Source organism: Panthera onca, chromosome C1, assembly GCF_046562875.1.
Source record: "Panthera onca isolate mPanOnc1 chromosome C1, mPanOnc1 haplotype 2, whole genome shotgun sequence".
NCBI classification, from domain to species: domain Eukaryota; kingdom Metazoa; phylum Chordata; class Mammalia; order Carnivora; family Felidae; genus Panthera; species Panthera onca.
This window is the reverse complement of record NC_138346.1, coordinates 177612783-177632300: the sequence shown is the minus strand read 5'-3', so window position 1 is coordinate 177632300 and position 19518 is coordinate 177612783. Positions and strand designations below refer to the sequence as shown.

Genomic DNA, 19518 nt, shown 5'->3' with positions numbered 1-19518 from the left:
ACCCAATGGCACCCAAGGGCGTTCATCAATACTCTGAGACCCAACGCTCTAGCCGGGAGAGGAAACCACAGTAGAGTCCCCGTGAGCCTCCTCCCAGGGCCTCACGGCTGTTCTGACTTAAGGCAAACCAATTTCTCAGAAAAGTCCACTCGCGCACCAAATGTCCTAATGCTCCACGTTACATGCGGTCAACATCAGGGGCTCACGCTTACAGATAATGTGCCTAGTGTGTCAGTGGGGAAACAGACTGTGACTCAAATAAAAACTCACCAATTCAAAGAAAATTTAAACCCCCTCCCCTGAATCACCTGGTTCATTCCAGCTCCTACGGTCCGGCCTTGACGTGAGAGGAGCCTTTAAGACCCCTGGGCCCGTTGCCAAGAAGGGGAGACAATTTGCCAGGAACACAGTCATTTCCCCAAGCGAGTGGAGACCAGGATCTTCCCAGTCGAGGTCCCGTCTAGCCCAGCAGCAGTTGGGCACTCCCTCCTCACCCCTGCCCCTCACCAAGGCTTGAGCAGGTACCTGGGCTGACAGGCTCCCCCACAAACTATGGTGATCTGTGAATCATCTTAATTGAAAAAGGAAAGTCAGTTGCTGCCCACTCTTTTACAAGATGCCAGGTAACTAGCTAATGCACATTAGAGGCACCTGGCTCAAGATCACCCCACAAAAGTGAAGTCGCCAAAATAACATCTTCCAATATGCCATTGGCTATTCCAGGCCAGGTTACTCAGTGACCCCAAATTACCTATTTTTTCTTACCCATAGTTCCTTAACCCTTTCATTCAATTAGCACCCATGCCTACTATGTGCAAGGCATTATGGGAGAGTTACACAGATGAATAGCTCTGTATTTACATGAAAGGTCTCTGGCATGGAAAAAATTAATAAGCTGTGGTTGGAAAGACAAATCTGAATGAGAAGTCAATCGGAACAGGAGCCAACAGGGCACTTGCCATGGTCCTGCAGCACTGAGCCAGTGTTAGGAGCACCGATTCTGGAGTCAGTTATGGCCTGTGTTTGGACCCTCATTCTACCAGATACCAGCTATGAATTAACCTCTCTGTGCCTCAGTTTCCTCATCTGCAAAATGGAGGTAACAATTCCTTCTCTCACCTGGCCCCTGGCGGCTTGAAATGAGACTGAACCAAAGCACTCAGCAAGCACAAGGCCCCAGCCCATGGAAAGCTGCCAACAAGGCTCTGTATAGATGGTTTCCATGGGCAGTGAGATGGAGTGATCAAAATGTGCAGAAAATGATCATAAAAGTTATCATAAAAGTCTACAAAAAAGTTTTAAAAAATGGCCAGGATTTGAATGGATAGGAGAGGCATGCATTCCAAACTAGAGGAAGAGTCTGGAAAGAGACAACAGCAATAATTCTAGCAAGCAGGAATGAGGGCTAACTAGACCGTAGCCATGAAAAAAGAACACATGAAGACTGGAGAAGGACAATGAGAAAAGAGAGTTCCTTTTCTTAATTTTCTCAAATTTCTCTTAATTTTCCAGTTGCTTCTCTGTCACCCCTGCAACCCCAAACCACCCCTTAATGCCTTCACAATACAGATGTTCCCTCCCCGTCCTCATTTATCACTCCCACACAACCTGCCTCTCAGACCAATGAAACCAAGTGGATTCCAACCTAGGAAGAAGAGTTTTGACCCCAAAATCTGCGAACTCTGGTCCTCAATCAGCGTGACTTCAATGCTTGGTAGCAAGTCTACGCCAACTTCACAGCATAATTCTGACACTATTCCTTAACAAATTATTGAAAGCAAACCCACGCAAGCTTTCACTGCCATCCATATTCCTTCAAGATGGCAGACCAAACCACAAATGGCCAGAACCTCACACCCTTTACCAGAGCACAAAACTTTGTTAGAAATTATTAACTTCTGGGGTGCCTGGGGGGCTCAGTCAGTTGAGCATCCGACTTCGGCTCAGGTCATGATCTCAAGGTTCCAGTTTGAGCCCTGCAACAGGCTCACTGCTGTTAAGGCAGAGCCTGCTTCGGACCCTCCGTTCTCTGCACACACACCCCACGCACAACACCCCCCCCCCCCCGCCCCACTGCCGGCTGGCGCACTCGCTCTCAAAAATAAATAAATATATTTTTAAAAAATTAACTTTTCTCACAGCTTGCAAAAGATAGCATAGACACCCTATATCAAGAGATTTATTTGACATAGGCACGTCCACCTCTCTCCCCAACTCTTAAAAATGAAACCATTTGCACAGCAAAGATTGGCCACACAGGAATCAGCTCTCCATAGGTTCAAAAAAAAAAAAAAGAAAAAGCAAGACTTTTCCTAAGTAGAAAGGTCAAATTCACTAACTGTTTTTTATATGGCTAATGTACCTTCTGGCCTCCTCAGCCAACCTCCAGCTCAGGAAACCCTATGATCATCACCACAGATTTTCCCATAAGAACCACACCATAAAAGAACCAGTCACCTCACCTTGCACTACTAAAAGTTTACCAGGCCATAAGTACCATTCACTAGCTTCTCTTTTGCAACCCTGGAGAGGGTACATGAACTGGTCAATTTCCTCAGCATTCTGTTCCAAGGGCATTAACTTTTCAGTCATAACAAAATTGCATCACGTTGAATATTCTTAAACCAGTGAGCCTCCAGCTGAGTCTCTAACTCCCTGTATTTCAGGGGAAATCTTCACTGTAAAGATATTCATGGAAATGGGATTTGACCACTTGTGAAATGCAACTTAGGTTCCGGTGTCCTAAGTCAGTTTCAACCTCTGCACGCAGGGGACACACATGGCCTGGCCAAGTGGGTGGGCCTTGAGGACATTAAAAGAAACCAACTTCAATACTCTAGAGCTTGGAGACCGTTCCTACCCACCTCATGAAAAAAGTACAAGATCAAATGAACCACCTCTTCTCTGCCTGCGTGTGCGTGGCCATGCATGCATACACACACACACACACACACACACACACACACACACACACACACCATCTACCAGGCCAATGGGAAGCAAACACTGGAAAGAGGCTGGGAAGAATTGCAGACACTTCCCCTTCCATCTCCCATCTCCCCAAGATCGTGTTTCATCTGATCATAATTCTGACTCCAACCCATGTTTGGAATCCAATATTTTTTTTTTGAGGGGCACTGCCATGGGAGATGGATATGCGGTAGACATCGCTCTTATAAGCGTTTCATAAATCTTAAGAAACTCATCCAGGTAGGGGATGAATGATAGCGAAGCAAGCACTATGATATGATGAAATTAACTACCTTCACAAGAACGTTCTGAACACAAGATTATGGAGCAGCCAAGGACCTGAAAGCATACATGGTCTTAGTGGACACAGCATGAGCCCCCCCAACACACACACACATACATACACACACACACACACACACACACACACACCCCACACACAACCCAAAACGTAATTGAAAAGACTGCTCCCTGGAAAGTAATGCAAGAGTCCATTTCACCAATGCTCACTCAAACACCCAAGCACAAGTTTCATAGTTGCTTTTCTGTTGTGGTGGTGGTACATTTTTGAATTAAACCAATACCAAGGAGGCTCGGTCTCTTCCCAGCTAACTGTCCACTCTGAACATAACCCTCACATGGCTGAGCCCTGATCAACACCATTTAATTCTCCAGATAGGTATCTACACTCTTTTGCATAATCACATTATGAAATACCGTTCACCAAGTTAGAACGGGGCAAGGGCAGCAGGGAGGGGAGCAGAACAAAAAGAAAGGCAAGGAGAAAACAAAGACCACTGCCAATTGGCTGTGTATTTGCTTCTGGTACTAGAGAAGTTAGAGCTCTCCAACCCTGTAATTATTGCCAGGATTAAAAATTTGTTACTCACGTAATCATGAAAGGCTTTTGCTTCACTCGAATGTTCACAAGTGTCTCGCCTTTCAGGAGCTGCACAGTAAAGGTCCCAAAATACGCTGCAAATCGAAACATAAAATAAGATCAGGTTACTAATTATCACTTGTGTCCCAACGACAAGTGCACAACGTGCAGTGCTAACAGCACCAGGTCTCCCAGAGGCTCAATCCCACACCCCCAGCCTTTATTGAGCAAACTCGGGCTTGAAAACAAAATGGACCGACTTCTTCTGGCAAGCCAGACATCTGTAGTAAGAGTGTCAGTTCTATCAGGTGCCTACCATGTTCCGGATGCCTCTCACCCACGACACTACCCGTAACTACCACGGTGTCACAAGGTGGGTGACTTTACCCCTACTTTATACACGGGGCAACTGAAGTTTGGACAGATCAGTACAAGCCGTCCACGGGGGAGCCCAGATAGGACACGTAGGAATGTAGATAAGAATCCACGCCTCCCCTTTCAGCTGTATTCCTCTCACCAACCCCCTCCCCAACCTAAACGGCTACGTTTCATAAAAAGGTTAAACTGTCAAAGTCAGGACTATGATTCATACGTGTAGCAATCTGGGTGGCTGGCAAGAAAGGGAACCTACAGGTTCTTAATCCCAGAGCCAAGAGCCCACACCCCCGCCCCTCCCATCTCACCCCTACTCCCATCCAGGCCCTCCCCCAAGGAATTCTTATGCAAGAACCATTCCCCCACTCAAAGAATGCATATCAACTAGGCAAAGAAGAGTATGTTATAGACAACCAAGTATCTTGTCCTTTCATGTTGAAATAGCCCTCCTCAGAGAGGCCTCAGTCCACCCATCCAGCAAGAGGGGAGTAGGGTCAGGGGGGAAGCCTAGACCTCCCTGCCTCATCCCCCTCCAAGATTTTGTATGGTCATTCTAACACTCTGTATCACCTGAGAACAGACAAATCACCTGTCATCCAGTAAAACCTTATACAAACCCCAGTATCTGGTATTAGTAAGGGCCTCTGGGTTAGGAGCCCAAGGCCCAGGGCTGGGCACCCACTTGAAGGAAACGGGCCCCAGAGCCTAAGTCTGACTCCTGGTCTGGTGCTCCTGTCCCCATCACAAACAGCCAGCTCTGCCAGTGTCATCGGAGGAGCCATACCATTCAAGGGGTGTGAATCCCGTGGCCTGACCCTCTTAGAATCAGGGCCACTGCTTCCTCCCACCTAGAGAGCCTCAGCTCATTTGTCAAGTAGTGCAAGGCAACTTCTAACTAACCAGACCACAGCCACTCAGAGCCACCACTGCTCTCCACGTTCCTGGGGCTGAGACAAGGCCGGAGAAGATTGCGCGAGGGATTACGGATGGAATAAGAAAATCGGGGGCTTCTGGTAGCTGCAGAAGGAGGCTCAAAAACATTCCTTTCTGTCCCCTGAAGCTGCACACGTTTAACTCCCCCACACACCGAAGACTTCTAACGCTAAAAACTCCGCAGCTCCTTCTCAGTAACTTCTACCTATGAGCCCAAGTTTCTGCAAAATTCACGACGATCAGACACACCAACCCCGCTCACACAGTCCTCTCCAAAAACCACCACAGAGAACCCATCACCCACTCCTACAGGTAGAACCCTTACGCCACAGCACGGCAGTTCCGAGGTTGGCAGAAGTAATTAAAAACTCATTTTCTCTGTGCAAGTTAGAACAGACACTTCATCCCCCCGCATTTCGATTCAAAGAAACTTGAAACAGTAGCCTGAACTGGTGGTCAGGTAAACGCGCTAAGATCCCAAGACATGGCACAGGGACCCTTCTGAACTCCCACCAAAATATCAAAAGCCACTCTGCTTTCTTGTCCTTTTCAAAAGGATGTCAAAGACTCCACCAATCGGTCCCGCAAAACATCCAGGTCTTACACTCACAGCAATTCACTCCTGCTGACCCCTAAGCCGCCTCCTGCCTGCTGCAAAACCGACAAGGAGATCACACCTGCTGAGGTCCCACCCTGAAGGGCCCCAGGAAAGGGTCACAAATAAGGGAGAGCCAGGAAACTACATGCACTCTGAGAGGTCAACACCAACCAGTTAAGGTTCTCCCTAAAACGAAACTTTGTGGCTTTAGGGATGCTGGGGGTAGGGCCCACAGAGGAGAGGAAGGTCCAATCAGTCTGAATCAGTATCTTTAAAGGAAGTGGCAGCCCCTTCTTGCTTTTTCTGAGTGTGCCTGGGAAAGGCCCCAGTAGATTTGCTCTCTCAAGGTTTCAAACTCACAGAAGAAAAAGGAAGGGACAGGCCAGTTGTAACACAGACCTGGTATCCTCTCCACCCCACCCCGCCCCCACTCCCTCTAATTAAAGCAGCATGCAGAACTGACAAAAATCCTTCAAGGTTTTTTCAAGCCCCTGCTTGGTACCCCAGACAGAGACAGAAAAGTAAGTTTCTGTACGAACACTAGGCATGATTTAGTCGGTTCTCAATAGGAGGAGAAAGAGAAGGCAAAAACTTCAGGCACCAGCCTCTCCTGCCCTACTCCTCCTTCACCAGTTCTGGTCTGAGCGTCCGCAGGTGCCCTGTTCTGTGCCAAGACTGAGGGCTAAGGCATGGGGGTCTGTTCCACGCCTCCCGTCTTTGTTCACTAGCATCCTGGGCTCAGAACAAAACAAACACACAAAACTATCACGCAAACTTACCACCACCACGAGTGCAAAAACCCAGGCGGTTCTCCCAATGTGATGTTTTTTTCCCATCGAATCTGGAAAGCAGAGAGCAGAGACCACTTAGAGGAGCAGAGAGGAAGGGTGTGCTGGGGGCTTCCCAGAGCCAAAAGGCTGTGAAGACCAACTAACAATAAATGCCAAAAGGTGATAAAAATTCAAAATGGTGGCCACAGTGGCTGCTCCTGAAAACAAAGGCTCTAAGAATAGTGGGGAAGAGGGGGTGTCCAGAAATTGGATGGCTGGGGGGAGTTCCACTCACCTCTGACAAGAAGGTCTGTGCAGATTTCTGTGCTCCTACGTGCAGTAAATATTCGTAGACGTATAAAGCTAACCTGGAAAGTGGGCAGGGGGCACAAAAAGAGAGGGAAGACGTCAGATCACACGGGGCGCTCGCTTCTGGACCTTGCCAGCCGGCTTCCAGCCCTGTCTGCGCTGTCCCATTGTGGCCCCAACCAGAGGTGAGCAGCCAGCTCGGCCATGCCCTGTGGGGGTGGGGGGGGGGGGGGTACGCGGGTGGAAACAGTTATCGGGTGGGTACCAGGCGACGCGTTGCCTCGAGCCGCGAGGGCTGGAAAGCAGCCCCCAAACTTGAACTTCCAACTGGCATCGGAGCCAAAACCACCTAGGTCTCTCAAACTCGAAAGCCTTCCGACCCCCGAGCCTCCCTCCTTTTCCCGATCCACTCGTTGCCACCGCCACCCTCTCCCTAGCTCTGTGGGTCCGGGGAGACTCAGTCCCGGACTCCGGGGTGCTCAGTGCGCTCTGGAGAGGGCAGCAAAGCGCCACCCTCACCACCTCCCCCCCAAGCAACTGTCCCCCAAGCCCAGGGCCAAGCCGGCGCCGCCGTCCCTGCCCAGCGCGGCGCCCGGGAGGGCGCGGGGCGGGCAGCGAGGCAGAGGGCAGAGAAGGGAGAGGGCTCCCGGCCGAACAAAGCCCCCGGCACGCACTCCTCACGCCGCGGGCGGACAAAAGGAGCCTTCGGGGCTGCAGAAGCCACGCGCCCCCTGCCCGCGCCCGCTGGGCAAAGTGCGGCCACCGCGGCGGGCGCCCAAGCCGGCGCTCGGGACCTCGCCCACCCCTCTCCGCGGGCCCCCGCGGCCGGCACGCCCCGCGGCCACCAGGTGCCCCCTCCCCCGGCGGCGCCCCCCGACGCCCCGGCCTCCGCCGCCTCCCAACAATGGGCTCTCCCACGCCGCCCGCCGCGGCCTCGGGGAAGGGGCCAGGCAGGCGGCGCCCGACCCGGGGCGCAGCAGCCCCCGCCCGCCCACCTGCCTCCCACCGCCCTCCCGCAGCCCCGCGACGGCGCGGCCGCCACTTGGAAAATAGGGCTTACTTTTCCCGAGCCTGCCCGTCCGAGGGCACCGCCGAGCCTTTGCCTTTGGCAAACATGGTTTGCAGAGAAGAGGGCGCCGAGCCTCGCCGCCGCCGCCGCCGCTACCGCTCCGGCTGCTCCCGAGCTGTCCCCTCGCTCCCGGCCCCCTCCCCGGCCTCGCTCGCTCGCCCGCTCGCGCTCTCCTCGCCGCGCTCCCCTCCCTCCCCCCCAGGCGCTGGCTCCGCGCTCTTTCCAGCTGTCAAAGCGTCAGCCCCGGCCGCGGCCCCATCGCCCTGGAACTCCTCCCGCGCCGGCTCGGCCTGGGGTGCCGCTGCCGCCGCCGCTTGCCCGCCGGCCCGGCCGCCCGCTGGCTCGCTCGCGCGCCCGCCCGGCTCCGCCTGCGCCGCCCTCTGCGCCTCCGGCACCGCTGCCGCCGCCGCTGCCGCTGGTCTACTTGGAGCTCAACCGAACGTGGCTACCCGGGCGAGGAAGCGAGGCGGGCGTCAACGTCCCGCGATTGATGGCCGCTTTGGCCAATCGGCGCGCGGGGGCGGGCCCGGCTGCCCGGGAGGGACGCCCTGTCAGCGCCCGGCCGCGGCAGTCCCCGCTGCGGCCGCCTCTGCCGAGCCGCTGCCCCTGCTCCTGCGGCCGAGCCGGGGGTGCCCGGGGGCGCGCGCCTCTCTTTTCTGTAGCTGTGGGGAGGGGACTTGAATCGGGCTGGAGGAGCTCTGGTCTCCAGGTCCCGGCGATGAGGGGGTTTGGCCAGCGGGGACCACTCCGCGTGCGGGGACCACTGGGGGGTGGGGGGCGCTGCGGCAGCGTCCGAGAGGAGGGGGCGCGGACCCCTAAGCGGAGCGCCGCCGGCTCCCTCCCGCCACGTCCCTCTCCCTTATCTGCCCCTCACCTCCCCCCCGCCCGGCCCGCGCCGGCCCAGCCCTTATCTCCCCCTCCCCCTTGCCTACCCTCCCCCTGGGCTCCGACCCCGACCCCCACCCCAGACTCCAGGCCGCCCCCCAGCCGCCCCGCCCCCGGTCCTCCCTCTTGCCCAGTCCGCCTTCCGAGCGCCGGGCCCGGGGCTCCACGCTGAGAGCTGGGCGGCCCGAGCCGGCGCCGAGGCGCGCGGCTGCTCCTTTACTACATCATTAAAATACTTTGGAAAGCCCCAAAGTGGAGCCGCGCGAAAAAGGTCCTTGGCGTGCTTTGGGGAGCCTGAGGGAGAGGACTGGGGACTTGTGCTAAGAAAAGGGAGAGTGCTCCCAAATTTCTAAGGTCCGCCAGCCCTGGCTAGTTAGCCCCTTGGCTTCTCCACCGGAGACGGCACCGTTCCGGGGGACGGGGGCATCACCTGGGCGCCCCGCGACGTGGAATGCGCGCCACTGAAATCTGCAAACTTCAAATAAATGGAGCTAAATTGGGGAGTGGAGGGGGGGGGAGAGATGAGCTTGGGGGGGGAGGGGAAGCTTCCATTGTCAGTGACCCAGGTGTACAATGGGAAATGGGGGGGGGGGGCTAGAAGAGTGACCCAGCTATTTGCTGCTGACTCCTCTTTGCCACGCTGAGAACCCCGAGTACACACTATGAGTCCCTTATTAGACCAGAAACCAGCGAAATAGGGGAAGACTCCCCCATTTTCAGACTGCTTTTAGAGCGCCGTTCTCTTTAAATGCGATAAAACACTGTCGGCACTGTCTCTTTAAAAGAGTCGAGCAGAAAAAGCTGTGTAAGCGCTGATTGGCTGCCTGTTTGGATACATCTTTAGGGGAGCCTTGAAACTGTTAGCCTAGGTTGATTTTTTTTTTTTTTAACTGCGCTGTTCCAATAAACAAGTAACGCCCCTCCCCCTAACATGCCTCGCACCAAACAATTAAAGGATAGGTCAGTGTCCTGGGGAAAACACGTTTCAAGTAGGAAAACTCAGAACTAAATTTCAACAAAATAAAGAATAATTCCCTGCCATTAAAGTTTGCTCATTTTAATCTTTTGAAAAGAGAAAAGGGGCGTTTAAAAGAAATGCCCCTCAGCAAACCGATCTGCATTGGTTCAGGAAAGAGACTCAGTGCATTTTTGGAATAATGTTCTACTCAGTGTAACTGCCTCCCTAAATTAGAATACAGCCAAGGCCCTACGGATGCTTCTGGACGCACTGTGTTCTCTGTGTAGAGAGACCTAGAGATCACCCGGGAAGGGGACAGAGGATGGGAAATACTGAACCCTAGTTTATGGTTGTTTGTATGCTAGCCCCTAGTTTAAAGGTTGTTTTGTGAATGAGAGAAGCATGGAGGTTGGGAGGGAGTTGATATACAACGATAGAGGAGAGAAGGAAATAATTACAGTTATTTTTTCCCCTAGGCGGTTTAATTTAATAGGGCTAACTTAAGGTACCTTAGAGCCCACGCTAATTAAATTGGCCTGCTCATACCCTTCCCCTGGACTTCTATTTTTGATGGGCTAGGAATGGCCAAGGATGGCTTGTCAACAGACTGACTCATAAGAAGCCTGACTCATCTCGGGTCTGCAAGGCCCACAAATTATGAGTATCATGAGCATCGGTCAGGTCCTGGCTAAAGGAAAACACTACCCTTCTCTGGCTCTACAATGGCAGTCTCTACCAAGTTGGCTAGGCCTGATCAGCCCCAGCGCTGCAGCACAGACCTGTCTGTTGGGGCATCATTTTCCTCATCTTAAAATGGGAAAGGAGGGTTAGAAGATCTTTAATGTTTCTTGAGATACTAAATCTCATGTTCTATGATGCTAATTTCCCTTCTGTAGTTTTCTTCCCCCCCCCCCCCCCCCCCGCCCTGAAAAAAAGGACTAGCACCTTCTTCCGGAGCACATGTGGCAAGAGGAGTGGCATCCAGGTTCTGTACCAGATACTCTGTCCTTGTGGTCTGCCGTTTGCTAGGGCTTGACACAGCATGAGGCCCCATATCAGTAAGTTTGTGGTGGAGCTAAAAGAAACAGCGGGAGGGAGGACCTGAACAGAGCAGAGAGCCCCCCAGCCTGCTGGAGAGAAGGAAGCTGATGAGCCCCTGGGAAGCAGAACCACTCAGCAAACCCCAACCAGGTGTGCAGCTGCTGGCACAATGATCCAAGATGTGGTCAGATCAGAAGCCAGTCCAAATACCCAAGAACAGCATTCAGACCCCCAACCTACATTTCCCCCCTGCATCCCTGAGCTCCTCCGGCCCCAGACCACATCTTTGGGCCTGGTGTGTCTAACTAGAATGCCTCCCACCCCAATACCTCCCTTTGACCATTCCTTAGGGCCAACATCTCCTATGCCATCTTCTCCTCCAAAACCTCTTTGCTTTTCATTCCTGGAGCAAAAGTCATCGATCCCCGGCTTGGTCTCATTTTGCTTGAACCTCCATGGTGGCTCTCCATTCATTCTGTCTATTGTTGCAGCCAGTTGTTTACTGTCTGTCTCCTGTGCCAGACCTGGCAGGGAGAGGAACTAACTGAGTCATCTGTGTGTCTCCACCACCCAGGTTTGATACCTGTGAGCACATTGACATTCAATGTACACACCAGGGGCTAGGGAACCACAAGAGGAAAAAATGGTCTTATCCTCAAAGTAGCTCTGGGTCCCTGGGGGAGATAAGAAAGGGATACCACCAACAATAGGATTAGATAAGGCCCCTCTCCCAGCCCCACCCACCTACCTACAGCCCCCTGGAACTACTGTACTTTGTGTTCCCAGAATGCACCAGGTCATTGCACACATCCACCCTAGACTCTTTTATTCTTTCTTCCTCCCTCTCTCTCTCTTTCCCTCTCTTCCTTTTTTTCTTTCTTTTAGTACATGTCTATTGAGCATCTACTATGTACCAAGCACTGTTTCAGCCACTGGGTAATAAACCAAACACAAATCCTCACTCTATAGACCTTACGCTATTGGGAAATCCTTCATCCAAAAGCCTCTTTCTGGGACAGACTCCTACTAATTTTCCTGAAATCCAGCATGGGCAGGTGGCACCTCCTCCAGGAAGCCTTCCTGGGAAACCCTCTCTGAGCTCCCAGACTGGGCCAGGTGTCCCCTGGCAGCCCCCGTACCTCCCACAAACTATGACTGATTGCAGTCAGCTACACTGCATAGGTGTGGATGTGAGCGCACCTCCCTCACAGGAACGTTAAGGTCCTCCTAGTCGGGGAATGATGGCCATTCGCCGGTGGACCTCCAGTGCCCAGCCACTGTGGTAAAAGAAGACGCAAATAACTGAGTGACCAGAATGAGAGGGAGCACCAGGTGAGGTGGGAGAGGAGAAGGAGAAGTCAGCTCCAAGCTTAGGCTAGAATGGCCACTCCTTCACTCAGCTGCCAGAAAGTGGGGGGCAGAAATCCTGGGCTCTGAGGTCAGCTTGGCAGTGGCCAGGCCTCCAGAAGGTGGCAGTTAAAGGGAAAAGACTTCAGGGGCTCGACGCGGAGTTGTGCCTGCCAAGGATGTCACAGGATCTCCTTACCTCTCCCTGGTTAGAAGCTCTTTTTCAGTGTTCCTCACAGCTGCTGGGAGGACGGGGCTCCCCTCAGGGGGCTATTTGAATGGTCACCGAGCACGCAGCCCATCCCCCTCCTGCCCCCAGCCCAGTGGGTCCTGATTGAGTAGAGGCACATCTGGCCAAAACTTGGGCTGCAAGGGCTCAGGCCCAGGCTGGTCGGCCCTGGTTTTAGCAGAAGTTTCCCCACGGAGATCAGGGGTCTCGGAGAGGGGGTACAAAATCCAGCTTCCAGGGACCTGGCTTGGACCTGGCTCAGGGCCTCTCCGGGGGCCATGGGGCAGGTTGGCCTCCCCTGTGTGAGCCTCTGAAAGGGAGAACGTTAGTGTCTGTGTCCAGGGCAAGCAGGAGGATGCAGTGCAGGAACCCTGGGGGATTGCTGTCGGCTGTCAGTCACCACCAGCCAAGCCTGCGCCCTTCGACGCCTCCGGAGAGTGGAACACCACTGCTTTGAAGACTGTTTGGAGGTTCAGCAGAGATAGTAATTGGAGAAACGTTCTGTAAATTGAAAAAGATGATTACTCCTGATGTTATTAGCACAGCAGAGCCAGCAAACAGAGAGGTGCTAAGGAAGACGGAAGCGAATTTAAGTTTAAAATCGCATGTGTTTTGAGACTTCTGATGGACACACACCTGTGCTGAGGTGTATCATAGCAGAATGGTTTGGGGCATTTTCTGGAAGAAGTGAGTTCTATCTAGGAAGCATCTACTAAGCGCTCAGCCCTGAGCCAAGGACGCTGGAAAGTACAAGAAAATACAAGGCGAGGTCCTGCCAGGGGTGAGCAGGGAGAGGAAGCTGATGCTGTGGTTCTTCCCAGGTTCCTGTTGCATCTCCCCAACCTCCTCTCCAGGGTGTCCTGGCCACGCGTTCGTCTCCACACCACCCTCCATGAAGGCTTCCGTGGCGTCCAGTGCTCTGTGTGTGATCGACTGCTACATCTTTATCCACACCGTTCCCCTGCCTGGAGCACCTTCTCCCAGACCAAGGCTTTGCATATCCCTCACTTCGTCCAGGTCCCCCATCTGAACATGGCCGGAGCCGTCCCTAACGAGCCTCTGTGGAATGGCACCTGCCCCCCTTCATCCTGTTCTATTTTTCTCCATAGCAACCATCACCACCTAACATATTTTATGTTTCTTTATTTGTTTTTCTTACCTTTTTCCCTCATTAGAATTTAAGCTCTGTGGGAGTTTTATCCCCCTTCTAGAACAGGTACTCGACAAAAATATGTTAAATGTTGAATAAAATAATTAATTTAACAAAGACTTTCTGAACATCTGGTATGGGCTGTGCATCGCAGTAGGTGCTGAGAATACAGTGTGAACAAGACAATCACAGTCTCCTTCCGATTGGGGCTCACAGCCCAGCAAGATAAGGGTTAATTCAATAGGCACACAGATAATATGACGTGACAAACTGTGCCAAATAGAGGATGTGTAAGAGCAAATGACAGAGTCTGATCCCGTCGGGCGGGGGGGGGGGGGGGGGGGGGCAGGGGGGAGGAGTGGTGATCAGGGAGGGCTTCTCTGTGTAGGTGTTTGAGTTCCAAAGGATGTGGGAGAGTGAATCACACAAAGGAAGAATGTTCCAGGTAGGGAAGGGAAGTCTCTGTGGCAGGGAGGAGCCCAGTCAAGGTGGAGTTCTTCATAGCCAGTCCTTGTGACAGGAGCAGAATGCCCAGCGGTTCTGCAGGTGTCCCTTGCCATGGTATCAGAGAAACCCCAGAGCGGAAAACTAGAGCTCCTTCACAGGAGGGGAGGTGCTATCAGGTAACACTTCGGAAGCTGGTTACTGTGGCAACGGCTGGAGTCAAAAGTGGGCCGACCACTTTCACAGTCGTTACAATAGCTATTAGAGTGAAAAAGAAAGAAAGAAAGAAAATAACAAGTGTTGGCGAGGATGTGGAGACATTGGAGCGCTCATGCACTGTTGGTGGGCGTGTGCAATGGTGCAGCCACTCCGGAAACCAGTATGGAGTTTCCTCAAAAAATTAAACATAGACGCATCCTATGAGCCGCCAATTCCGCCTCCAGGAATACACCCAAAATAATTGAAAGCAGGGACTCAAACAGATATCTGTACACCAGTGATCATAGCAGAACTATTCACAATAGCTACAACATGGACTCAACCCAAACGTCCATCAACAGATGCATGGAAAAACAAAATGTGGGGGCGCCTGGGTGGCTCAGTCGGTTAAGCTCCCGACTTCAGCTCCGGTCGTGATCTCGCAGACTGTGGGTTCGAGCCCCGCGTCGGGCTCGGTGCCGACAGCTCGGAGCCTGGAGCCTGCTTCGGATTCCGTGTCTCCTTCTCTCTCTGCCCCTCCCCCACTTGCACTCTGTCTCGCTCTGTGTCTCAAAAATAAATAAATGTAAAAAAAAAAAGAAAAACAAAATGTGATATATCCATACAATGGAATGTCATCCAGCCTTGAATAAGGTAGAATGTTCTGGCACAGGCTACAACACGGTTGAACCTTGAAGACATCATGCTAAATGAAAGAAGCAGACACAAAAGGACAAATATCATAGGAGTCTGCTCATATATAGTGTGTGTAGTATATATATATAGAGAGAGAGAGAGAGAGAGAGAGAGTGAGTAAATTCATAGGGACAAAAGATAGAATGGTGGTTGCCACGGATGGGGTAGGGTGAGGGGAAAACGGGTTATTGGCTTCATGGGTAGAGTCTGGGTTTGGGGAAATGAAGAAGTTCTGGAGATGGGTGGTGGTGATGTTAGCACAAGAATGTGAACGTACGTAATGCCACTAAGCTGCCTGCTTATAACTGGTTAAAATGGTAAAGTGTTCTGTTACATTTTACCACAATAAAAAACAGAAAGGAAGAAGACTGAGCTAAGAGTTGTGAGGGTTATGAGCACAGGAGGGGTCGAACACAGGATGTCATGGGGCTTTGAAAGGGGCACCTGAAAGAAGGGCGGGGGGGGGGGGGGGGCGTATCGTTTAAACTTGTCCCGTATACAGAGGAGTGGGACAGAGTGGGAGGTGGTGGGAAACATCAGGAAAGCTGTCTGGACCAGGCCAGGTTGAAACTGAGGTTTGAGTGGGAGCCCGGGGGGCAGGTGTGGAATATGTTTCAGACGGAATGAGTGGTGTTAATGAATTTATTCAACTGGGCTGGACCATTCAGGGCCTTTGGGTGACTTATCCTGAAGGCAGGGGCTTTAACCAGGCATGACCTCTTTGTGCTTCAGGAAGAGCGCTCTAAGGGGCTACTATGGAAAAGGGAGCCCCGAGGGCAGTAGGGGGCTCAGCAGCAGGTGTGGTAAGAGGTGCTGAGGCAGGTGGGATGGAGAAAAGTCAAAGGAAGAGAATTTCCCGGGGGGCTCGGTGGCTAAAGGCACGTGAGGGTATTAAAGCTGACTCCCAGGCTTCTGACGTGGAGGAGGGAGCTGCCAGTCAGGGCCCAGGAAGGGAAGCAGGTCTGTGGGTGGCAAGTATGAAGAGGGAAGTCTTGGACGTGTTGAGCTGGAAAAGCCCATTGGAGGTCCTGATGGAGATATCCAAGGACAGGTAGATCATAAGTCTGGAGCTCCAGAGAGAAGTCTGCCCTAAAGATGGAGCCTGGGGAGTCATTTGAATCTAGAATTCAGATTCCAGCCCGGTGAGGCAGCTAAGGTGACCCAACCATAACATGTAAGAAAAAGGACACGCAGGCGTGGTGCAAACAGTATGAACCCTCCCCCCCCCCCCCCCGACACACACCTGCCCCCTGACCTCAGAGCAACAGAGGTCAGGATGCTCCCGAAGCCCTCTCCCCAAAGTTCCCGATTTGCTTCCTTCCCCTCTCACTGTTCTTCCGGTTAGCCTTTAAAGGATTCTTATTCTCCAGCCTCCCCTTAAAATTGTATTAGGCAAGCTATTGCTGATACAATGTTACATAACAAACAGCCCCGAAAGCTCAGTGGCTTATTATAAAAGCCATTTATTTCTCACTCACAGGTCTGCAGCCAGTCTGGGCAGCTCTGCTTCAGGGCACAGCTCGAGTCTGCTCATGGGTCTCCCTTGCTGAGCCCAGGCTGAAGGGCAGAGGCAGCCTGGCGTGGTTTTTTTTCTTTTTTTAGAGTGGGGGAAAGAGCACCAGATGCCAAGTCAATCCATGCAAGCAAGTCACATGGCCGACCCAGCCTCAGTGGGGCAGGGAGAGGTATGCCTCCCACGGAAAGGGAGGTGGATATTAGCCACACAAGCTACCATGAATGAGCTGCTCTCAGTTTTGTTCCCGTTTTTGGCCTCCCGTTTTGCTTCGGGCAAGCGGAGCCATGCCCATGGCATTGACATACCTGAACTTCCATGATGATTTCCTGAATGCGCCCCACTGGCCCAGATATTTTTCTCACTACCAGCCTCCCCCGCATCTGTTTAGTTAAAAGGTATTCCCACCTGGAGGTGCCCCAGGTGATTCAAAGTCCATGTGTCCAGAACTGGTCTTTATTTCTCCCCACCCAATTCCTACTCGGTCCCCGTCTCTGTGCAAGGCACCACACCAGCCAGTTCCTTGGGCCAGAAACCCAAGAGTGGGTCTCTGCTTCTTTTCTTCCTTACCCCCTCTGCCTCTGCCAGAGCCTGGGTTGGTCAGCTGGATCTAGTAAGCCTCCCACATTTTTTTTTTTTGAAAATATTTTAGTTTTGAGTAATCTCTATGCCCAATGTGGGGCTTGAACTTACAACTCCGAGATCAAGAGTCACATGCTCCACGGACTGAGCCAGCCAGGCAGCCCACAAGCATCCCACTTTCTGTCCACTCGCTACCCCCACTCTCATCAATGGTCCAGCCCTGGATTATTGCATAACCCCCAACTGATCTCTCTGCCTTCAGACGCTCCCCCAACCTTCCACCCTCTCCTCGCCAGCCAGAGGGATGTGTTTAAGGCACAGATGTGACCATGGCATGCTTTGGCTCAAAACTCTTTGGTGACTCTCCTTCTCATACAAGATGAAGCCCAAGGTCCTTAGCAAAAAAAGTTCAAGGTCCTTCATAATCTCGCTCCTGTGTCCCTTTGCAGCTTGTGGCTCACCAGCGTCCGGGGCTGGATGTGCCCCTGGGGAGTTTGCAGACTGAGGGGGAGACACACAACTCTACTGTACGTATAATACACCATGACAAGTGTCACCATGGAGAGCATAGGCCCCTGTGCATAGGCGTAGTGCAGGCGTGTTAGGCTGGGCCAGCGGGCCAGGGAAGGTGGCTAGGAGAGGTGGCCTTCCTTGGACAGTAATGGGAATGGAAGGCACTCTCAAGGGTAAGTTGGAAGACATAGCTCTGAGGAGCACCAGCAGATCTGATGGAGGAGGACCTGATGAAAGTGATGGAGGAGGCCTGTCCACAAGGGGTCAATGAGGAGGAAATGTGGGGAGGGGGGTGCCTAGGGAAGACAGTGCTTCAAGGAAAGTGTCGAATCTCAGATAGTGGCCAGTGGTGGTATGGAAGGGAGACAGACAGAGACCACAGAGGCAGACAACTCTCTCAAGACATCGGGCTGTGAAGGAGGCAAGAGGCAGGCCAGCACCCCAAGGGGAAGGAGCTTTGCTGTGTTTTGGTTAAAGACAAGAGAGACTAGAACCTGTACAGACGCTAACTAGAAAGAGCGGGTAGAGAGGGAGAGGACAAAGGTACTGGCTAGAGGCGGAGGCCCACGTTACAGTGAAGTGTCTAAGAAGGGGGGACGGGATGGATCTCGACACAGCTGGAGGGACGCCTTCACTCCCCTCTGGGAACACAGAGATGGGGAGACAGCCTGTGCTCTCGAGATGCTCATGGCCTGGGGGAGGGGGCTTTGCAGAGGAAGTAAACTTGGAGGTAGGGCTTTGGAGGTTGAGCAAGAATTCGCTAGACAGGGCAGCCGTGGTGAGGGGACCCCAGGCAAGAGAGCAGCATGAGGCATGGGTGTTGGGGTAGGGGGGTGGGATGGGGACAGGAGAGGGAGACCAGGATTTCTTGCTCCCTTCCACACTGACTTCATGGGCACACAGCTTGGGCACCCATGGGTCCTGAGGGAAGGCAAGGACTGTGCCCTGTTCATGTCGGTGTTGCCCAGTACCTAGCTTCTCTGTGTGTTGAGTAACAGAGGGTCCACTTCGGACAGAGTAAGTCTATCCTAGGGATGAGTGCTGTGGAGATAGCAAGGCTTCCTCAGGCAGGGTCATTGCCTCTCTCCCTTCCAAGTGCCGGACACTGTGCTGGGCTGGCACCAGTGAGTGCTCAATAAATGTCCGCTGTGTCCCTGGGGTCCCTGTGTTCAACACGTCCTCTCTAGCCACCCTCTGAGGCCACCGGGGGAGGAGGCGCGGGAGCAGCCCTTTCCCCCAGCTATCTGGGGCACCCAGAGCAGAGCTCACTGGCTCATTCTCCGATTCTGAGCCCTGTTTCCACGGAAACAGACATCGGCAACCATCAAAGTCCCAGCTTTCAAACATGAGTCTCTTCCAAAACTTACTCTCACGTGATTCATAGACTTCACAATTGTGGGGGCTGCAGGGGCCTTACAGAGCGTCCACCCCACCCACCCCTGTGCTGTGAGGGCAGAGTCAAGGCTAGAACACAGACCCCTGGCTCCTAGTTGGGCGCTTGGCTCTTCGTCCGGTGCTGCCCCAACCCCGGAGACCCCACAGCCATCCTGACCCATTAGCCAGGGCCTCAGTTTGTCCACCGTCTTTGTAAAGAGGAGAAAGTGCTGGAAGTCAGCCCACACCTGTCGGGCACCTCAGGATCCTGCCAGCTCAGTGCAGGGGAGTCCAGAACAATGGGCACAGGGGTGGGGGTGGTCAGCCCCTCTTCCAAGGCTAATGTCACTGGAGCCTAAGACCTGCTCCTTGGTCACTGGGGGCTGGGGTCCGGCCTCAGAGGATGTTGGGAGGGGGGAATGGGAGAACACAGGTCACCCACAGGCACTGATCCCGCACAGAGCAGGCTCACAAGAAAGGGACTTCTCTCTGCAGCGTCCACTGGGCTCTGTCTCTCTGCCTCTGTCCGCCTGCCTGTGCTCTGGGTCTCCACCTTCTCATCTGCTGTGTCTTATAGCCCGTTGCTCTGTCTCTGCATCCCTCTCTCTTTCTACCTCTTCTGTCTCCATGTCTTAGCCCATCTCTATCTCTGGATCTCTCCATATAGTTCCTTCTCGGTCGGTC

General features: G+C 53.0%; 1 protein-coding gene across 4 annotated transcripts in view; it reads right to left on the bottom strand.

Annotated features, from left to right (window-relative positions):
• Positions 1–8368, bottom strand: part of SSBP3 (single stranded DNA binding protein 3) — a 163332-nt gene extending 154964 nt beyond the window's left edge. The window contains exons 1-4 of one of the 4 annotated variants that reach the window (XM_060625842.3): positions 7896–8368; positions 6822–6894; positions 6536–6597; positions 3861–3945 (exon numbers count right to left, since the gene is read on the bottom strand). In XM_060625842.3, the coding sequence (XP_060481825.1) occupies positions 3861–3945; positions 6536–6597; positions 6822–6894; positions 7896–7951 (276 nt within the window). In that variant the 5' untranslated portion in view covers positions 7952–8368. The remainder of the gene's footprint in view (positions 1–3860; positions 3946–6535; positions 6598–6821; positions 6895–7895) is intronic. The other 3 variants (XM_060625843.3, XM_060625844.3, XM_060625845.3) reach the window with 3 other exon arrangements.
• Between the last annotated feature and the right edge of the window lie 11150 nt (positions 8369–19518).